We start from the raw sequence: 7,843 nt of genomic DNA, 5'->3' as shown, positions 1-7,843 counted from the left end.
GCAGCGTTGTTGCCTGATGTTCTCTCTCCAGTGCACTAATCCATCTGTAATTATTTAGTCCTCCATCGACGGCGAATTGTCATTTGGGATGAATTCGCCCGCGCCTTTGCCACCCTCCAACTCTAATCTCCTTCTTAAAGGCTTTCGGACGGTTTCCGGCCAGTGGTGGAGAGGCCCCCCGGGTCGCTTGGTCACTGCAGTGGCCTGCCAGTGGCGTGGCCATTAGGCACAGTTAAATCGAGCGTGAGCGCTGTCTCGACTGGGACGGAACGTGGGGACAGGGGAGCAGAGGGGGGACGTCTGTGTGTTCGGGCGGCCGGACAGGAGACACAAGAGAGGCAGAGCGCCATGGCAGCAAGGTGCCGAAATGCCAGTTAGCATCGCTGCCACGGACTGCTGAGAAGGGTGGGGGGCTGGGCCGCTGGGCCGCTGTCTCCATGGCAACGTTCCCACAGTAAGGGGGGGGGGATCATATAGTCAAAAAAGCATTTCACTCAGTTCAGTGAGCTGAAAGAGGGGGAGGTGTGTGTATGTGTATGTAAGAAATCATTGCAGTTGAGGTTAATGTCTTTTTTTCTGACTGTTTTCTTTATTTTTGCATCACATCTAACATGTTTCTTGCACATAGAAAATTAATAACGCAAATATAGAGTCGACTCAAAATGTCTGACCGTCATATTGTTCCAGCACTATATGAGACCTAGCGCAGGGGGCGTGTTCATTATGTCACGTTCACTCGGGCACCCATCAGAACATTTGAATTAAGGCGCTGATGATCTGCATGTTGGTGTTGGTATTGGGCGTGGTCAGGTTTGTGATGTCCACTGACATACACACCCTATGTGTAAAGCAAAGGGGGGCAACCTTTTCATTTTGATGTTTTACTGTACATGTTGCATCATCAAGAAGATCAGTATGACACAACATCCACACCAATTTGTGGGGTTTTTTTTTGTTTTTTTTTATCTAGAGCAACGCCGAGGTAACAGAAGTGCCCTCATGGTGATGTGGTAATAAATTTTTGTGCTTATGTAAGTCCCACTGCAGTGAGCTGGGCTATCCGCTTAACACAATTAACTTCATTGCTAATGCTTCTCCCTGCCTGAACTCCTGGCCTATGATTTTTTTTTCATCGGGGTGATAAACAGCGATAGTTCATCACGCGGTTCCACATTCAGCCACAGCGTCGTCCCCTCAAGAAAACAAAGTGCAGCGAATGAATCGCAGCCATGAAGGTTAAATGCTGCTCCCCTCACTGAGCCGCCTGAGGAGGTGATCCGGTGTTGAGTGTCCGTGCGTTAGTTCCAGTGACCCAGTTACTGGTGCCGGTGTATGGGCGTGTAGCTTCCTGTACCTGTAGAGAGGGGTCCAGATGGTCCCTGTCTGAGCCGGACAGGATGAACTGTGTTGTTGGCACCACCGCCTGAAATAATTCCTTTGGGAGGAGCAGACCTTATATTCAGAAATATAATACATATATATGTACATACACACACACATCTTTTTTTGCTTCTTGTTTGTTTTTTTGGTGCCTACATTATCTGATTTATTTGTGATGGAAGAAAATATGTGCAGTCATTCCCAATTGGCAAAACTACTAATACATACTAATAAAAATGTTACTAATAAAAAAAGGAATAAGCACTGCTGCAGCATGCAAGTCGTGGACAAAATAAGTTGAAGGCTAAAAATAATTACATTCTTCTCTTGGTCCGGATATTGCCTTTGGCATCTAAGGCAGCGCTGTGGGACGTACTTGCCAGTGTCCAGTACAGTGAGACCCATATACTGGAGCGGATAAACATAAAAGGAGGAAGCGCAGCCCCTCACTGATGATGAGCATGGTTCTAGTGCAGTGGAGACAGGGCAACGACTGTCATAAATAAATCTACCATTTTCATAAAAGCTGCGGTTGCCTTCCTGTGGAGAGCACTCAAGCGCCAAAACACATCTTCAGCTGAATGCAGCCCCATCGTGCTGGATGAGGTTCTGGGAAGAAGCCCCCCACCTCCCTCCCTGCTTGGAAGCTGGACTGAGTGAAGTATAATGAGCCGGCCTTGTTCTGTTCCCGATGCCTTCTGCTGTCCCTGGTGCTGAACAAGCCAGAGGGTTCAGCTGGGGTACAGCTAGGTACAGTTAGTCCCCTTTCCAACAGATATTAGCATTCTGAAAATAATGTGCCCCAGTATGGAGCCTTGTGGAACACTCTGTATTCACTCGAATAATATTGTTACGAAAATGTTCTTCTTACTAGGAAATATTGCGTCAACTCGTTGGACCATAGTCCAACCAGGAAAAATGTAAGTTTTCTTGTGCATTTGTATGTTGAATTGATACATATGCATATTTGTAGCTTTGCTAGACATAAATAAATGTTTTCATGAAATGTGATAACACAATAAACATAAACAAGAAAAGAATCCCAAAGCAGGAATATTATATTGTTGTAGAAGCTCCCTAGTGGTTAGGATTCTGACTCTCACCACCACAGCCCGGGTTCAATTCCCGGTCAGGAAAGGCTTCTAAGATATTCCCTGGGCGCTGTTCATGGCTGCCCCCTGCTCACAATTAGTGATGGGTTAAATGCAGAGGTCACATTTCATTGTGTGTGCTTTTCCTTCACTTTAGTAATCAAAACTTCTCCCGATCAGAAGACACTTGGCAGAAAAGTGTAGCCCAGGTATTCTTATAATTATTGTAGAATGACCATCAAAGCAGTTTAATGGCCTGAGATTCCTGAGTGTCATGGAATGAATGAATGAATCTTCACGCTGCCTGACAGCTGGGGAAAAATTGGATGAAACAAAAGCTGCGCATATTTTCCGTGGGAGGTTTAGAAGTTGATGGGCTTTGATGCTCTTTAGTCAGTGTCGGGCTGCGATAACACTGGGGTTGCCACAGGGGAACAGATTCTATTGTTGGAACAAGAGGAAACATCACAGTGCACCATGGGCTTGACAGCAGGTTAGCTAGATGCACACATTATTCTGACCTGACAGGAGTGCAACTCGCTCGGGGCCTTCGCAGTAATTATGCACAACTCACATTTAACACAGAGGAGCAGAAATAAACAGGTTGAAGACAGGCCCGTGAAAAGGATTTACGGACGTACTCCCTCCAAAGGCTGCAAGCTCAGCCATCTTAAAACCATCTGTAGTTGCCTGAGGTACAACTTCAATAATAAAAGGAATAAAATAAATAAAGCAAACCTTGCGCTATGTGACATATGTCATTATGTCATATTACACATGCCAGGCTATATATAATAAAGGTTAGATGCCTATTAAGGCCGTTACTTTGCTGACATCTAGTGTTGAACAACTACTTCCATAATCCGAATCACTGATGTGTGTGTGTGTGTGTGTGTGTGTGTATATATTTATACACACACACACACATTATTATTAAAGTTGTACCTCAGGCAACTACAGATGGTTTTAAGATGGCTGAGCTTGCAGCCTTTGGAGGGAGTACGTCCGTAAATCCTTTTCACGAAAAAAAAAAAAATATATATATATATATATATAAAACAAGGAAGCAGATTTCGTGATATATATATATATATATATATATATCACGAAATCTTCTTCCTTGTTTTATTATTTGTGCAGTGGATACAACCACCGATAAAATGTTCAAATAATAGTGCTTAAACTTGTATTCATGAAATGTGCTTGTATTCATGAAATGTGCTTGTATTCATGAAATGTTCATGAAATGGTATACAGTTCACAATGTTCACATGGCAAACGGATAGCGATGGAAATGAACGATTTTATTTTTATTACATAACTGTCAAGTAAAGTTGTCATTATTCATAGTCATCACTTTAGTACTTTAGCAATAAGTCGAGCAGTTATTTCAGTTTTAAAAAAATATCTTTCGGTAATATTTCTATGTTTATCATAAATCTATGGGAAGGTGTGGTTGTCGTGCATGGATCGATTGATCATCCTTACGAAATCCTATCGCCAGACCAGAGTTGCTGATAATCGAGCAGCAGGATGGTTCGTCGACAGGGCGTTCTTGGCGCGTTAGCTCGCCGCGCTAATTAACGTCCAGGAGGAGGACGGAGCGGGGCTGTTCGCGGTGAAGTACGACTGTCTCGGTGGAAGCCTCTCCCGCTGTGAATCGCTTACACCAGGTAAGGAGTTAGCCGTTAGCCGGCGGTGGTGCGTGTGTGCTAGCAGTGTGTGCTAGCAGTTCCTGAATAGGAAGATAAATGAAACTAATTGTGCAGGACAAGTAACCCCTGGTTTTTAATAACACTCTACTAATTTGTAGCCAGTTTCATTAACTTTACTTGTGATTTGTGCACAGTATTGTGTCCGTGTGCATGTGAAGTATAATTAAGATGATTAAAAGTTATTGGATGTACATTTCAGACCCATGGTTGCAGGTGCAGTCCACATGGACCCACCGTCCAAGGCAGGTGTGAGCCCGGTGGCCGACGTGGTGTTTGTCATTGAGGGAACTGCCAACTTGGGTCCTTACTTTGAATCCCTGAGGAAGAACTACATTCTGCCTGCCATCGAGTGAGTAAAGGGCCCGCCAGCGAAGAGCCATTGGTCTGCCCCGCTGAAAAATTGACCCCATTCCCTCCCCACTGCTTGCAGGTATTTTAACGGAGGTCCTCCTGCCGAGACCGACTTTGGAGGAGACGTGAGTTGCATGCACTGTGGACCATAATCTGTAGAAACTAATCCCGTTCATCACTATACCAGTTCATGATCAGTAATGGCATGATGTCCAGTTGAACATCGTTCTGCTGCATGGATATGGTTAAAACCATGCATGTTTAATACATGTTCTCTACTGAGCTGCTTTTCTGTATGCAGTTGATGGTGAGAGTAAAGGTAGCAGAGTTTACTCTTACTCTCTATTTTCACAAAGTCGTGTATGTCTGTGAATTTATGCACACACGTTGGTTTATCAATTGCTGCAGCTGATAAATTGTGAAAATGCTAAATATGAATTTCAGGTGCCCGCTGTGCTTTTGGCGGTTTGCAACGTATCAAAACAGGGAATTATATAATTTACATTTAATATAGCGCCTTTCAGCTGGGGTCAAACTGCATGTGTAAATCCATGTATATCCTGCACTTTCACAACAGCTTGCACCCAGTCAAAAGCCAAAAGAGGTAGAGTGGCTGTATCATTTTGCATTTTCACAATTTATCAGCTGCAGCAATTGAAAAACCAACGTGTGTGTGTAAGATGTACATGACTTGATGGAAGTGGAGATAACTAGGTGAGAGAAAATCCAGCAAAGATCTCTGAATGTCTGTCGAATACCGAACTCAGTGCTACATTTACTGAGGTGGAGATTATGAGAATGATATAGTTCTCTATCTTCCAGTATGGCGGCACGCAGTATGGGCTTGTGGTTTTCAACACCGTGGACTGTGCCCCCGAGTCTTATGTTCAGTGCTACGCACCAACAAGCTCAGCCTTCGAGTTTGTGTCATGGATCGACAGCATACAGTAAGGACTTAAAAATACTGCAGACCCAATAACCAAAATTAATGGTTTAATCTGTCAGTAATCCACCAGTTACTGAGAGCTGCGCACTTTTGGGCATGTCGCTACCGTTTGGGTACTGACAGCGCGCATGGAAATGACCAGGAGTTTGGTCCCCGGTGCAAAAAAAAAAAAAAAAAAAAAAAATGAATTTTATACCAAATTGCACAGCCCTAAAGTGTTCATTCTTAATGAAGCGTTGTTTCCAGCCCATCTCTACACAGCAGTGTGTCCAAGTCCATTTGAGCCTCAGTGTGAATCATGTGACTACAGCGTCTCCGTGTGCTGCAGGTTTATGGGAGGTGGAGCAGAGAGCTGCAGCCTCATAGCCGAGGGGCTTTCAGTGGCCCTGCAGCTCTTCGATGACTTTAAGAAGATGAGGGAACAGATGTGAGTATCTGCTTAATCACACACCCATGCGTTAGCCTAGGTGGGTTTGTGTTCACAAAAATATGGATTCACATGGAGCTTGATTTGCATACATTTCAATGGAGCCAGTTGGACCAAAAAAAATTTAAGCCTTTTTTTTTTTTTTTCTCTGCCTCAGCTGCAAGTGCCCACACTTAAAAGTGAAATCCACGTTGGGTGATTTACACTCTTATATTTCTTATCATTTATAATTAATTTCTAGTTCCCTTGATGGATCCACGTAAAGTTGGACGTCTCCAGAACTTGATTGTTGCCCTTTTGTTTTCAGATTTTAGCATGTTAATTGGCCATTGGACAGTAAAAAAAAAAAAAAATCTGATTGAAGATGCTTATCCGTTTTATTAGTTTTACTAGCAAACTGTACAGTTGGTGATTAGTTTGGGAACCACTGCCAACACGCTGTCACATTAAAAAGTGAAGTGATTGTCACATGTGATAAACAGCACACGGTGCATGCAGTGAAATTTGTCCACTGCATTTATCCCATCATCCTGAGTGAGCAGTGGGCAGCCATGACAGGCGCCCGGGGAGCAGTGTGTGGGGACGGTGCTTTGCTCAGTGGCACCTCATTGGCACCTTGGCGGATCGAACCGGCAACCTCCTGATTACGGGGCCACTTCCTTAACCGCACTGTCCCATTTGTAAAACCCACAAGCTTTCTAGTGTCAGCAACAGTATTTATTTAGAAACTGCATCCTGTGAAAAATAAGACCAATACTGACATCTCCTCAGATGCTTAAAGGAATCTATAATACAGTACAGTGAACTAGCAGTGTTAGATTCTTACACCGATATTGTTTCATGCAAAACACACATGATCCACTGTCAGGTACTGACCACCCTCTGTCTCCCTGCACCAGTGGGCAGACCCATAAGGTGTGCGTCCTGCTGTGTAACTCTCCCCCCTACCTTCTACCTGCTGTGGAGAGCATCAGCTACACAGGCAACACCGCCACAAAACTGGTCCAGTCCCTCCGAGACGTGAGTTACCACCACTCCTGTGTCATTATCAAAGTTATTCAGGCCAGCACACAGCCTTTACAGTGTACATTTATTTTATTTTTTTTTTAAACTTCCTAAAAAGTTTTAAGCAAAGGGGACTTGTCCCTGACTTTTTTTTTTTTCCCTGTTTCTGTTGTGGCCATGAGAGGACGCTATATTCAACTGCAATGTCTCCACAGAGAGGAATCAATTTCTCTGTTGTGGCTCCACGCAAACTGCCAGCGCTACGGGCCCTGTTTGAGCAGGCATCAACTGGGCCAGCCGACTCGTCACACACCGACTACAGCCAAGACCCCTTCCACATGGTTCTGGTCCGAGGCATAGTGCTGCCCCGTGAGTTACTAGCCATTTTTCATAAACACAGAAAGAATCAGTTTTATTAAAAAGTGTTAATTAATACACGGTGTTATGAACCAGAAGACCCAGGTTCAAATCCCACTTACTACCATTGTGTCCCTGAGCAAGACACTTAACCCTAAGTTGCTCCAGGGGGGACTGTCCCTGTAACTACTGATTGTAAGTCGCTCTGGATAAGGGCGTCTGGTAAATGCCGTAAATGTAAAATTCATTCATGATTCCCCCCATTCCCCTTGTGTTTTGTAGCTGCCCCGGGAGGTGGTTCTGGCCCGGTTAAACCAGTGCTGCCCCCTCAGCCTTTGACTGGAAACCAGCCATCTGTCTCTCAGGCTGCAACTGTAATCGGCCCAAGTCATCAGTACCCGGTAATCTGTACAAAAGCCAATGAATTTGCCTGAAATGTAATATGTTTCAAAATGCTTGTTGCAAAATATTGTATTTGGCGCCATCTACTGATATTTTTCCTCTCTATTGTAAGACCACATTTTTTCAGACAGAATTTGATGGGAAAATACTCTTTTATTGGGCCAGTATA

The 7,843-nt window shown here is 44.1% G+C and overlaps 1 protein-coding gene across 3 annotated transcripts in view; it reads left to right on the top strand.

Annotated features, from left to right (window-relative positions):
* The first annotated feature begins 3,986 nt into the window (after positions 1-3,986).
* Positions 3,987-7,843, top strand: part of med25 (mediator complex subunit 25) — a 15,628-nt gene continuing 11,771 nt past the window's right edge. For all 3 annotated transcript variants that reach the window (XM_028987858.1, XM_028987859.1, XM_028987857.1), the window contains exons 1-8: positions 3,987-4,144; positions 4,386-4,535; positions 4,617-4,662; positions 5,360-5,484; positions 5,812-5,910; positions 6,810-6,930; positions 7,131-7,284; positions 7,555-7,673. In XM_028987858.1, coding sequence (XP_028843691.1) covers positions 4,390-4,535; positions 4,617-4,662; positions 5,360-5,484; positions 5,812-5,910; positions 6,810-6,930; positions 7,131-7,284; positions 7,555-7,673 — 810 coding nt within the window. In that variant the 5' untranslated portion in view covers positions 3,987-4,144; positions 4,386-4,389. The remainder of the gene's footprint in view (positions 4,145-4,385; positions 4,536-4,616; positions 4,663-5,359; positions 5,485-5,811; positions 5,911-6,809; positions 6,931-7,130; positions 7,285-7,554; positions 7,674-7,843) is intronic.

Source organism: Denticeps clupeoides, chromosome 7, assembly GCF_900700375.1.
Source record: "Denticeps clupeoides chromosome 7, fDenClu1.1, whole genome shotgun sequence".
NCBI lineage: Eukaryota > Metazoa > Chordata > Actinopteri > Clupeiformes > Denticipitidae > Denticeps > Denticeps clupeoides.
Note: the sequence above shows the minus strand (reverse complement) of the source record. Positions and strands in the feature narration are given on the sequence as shown.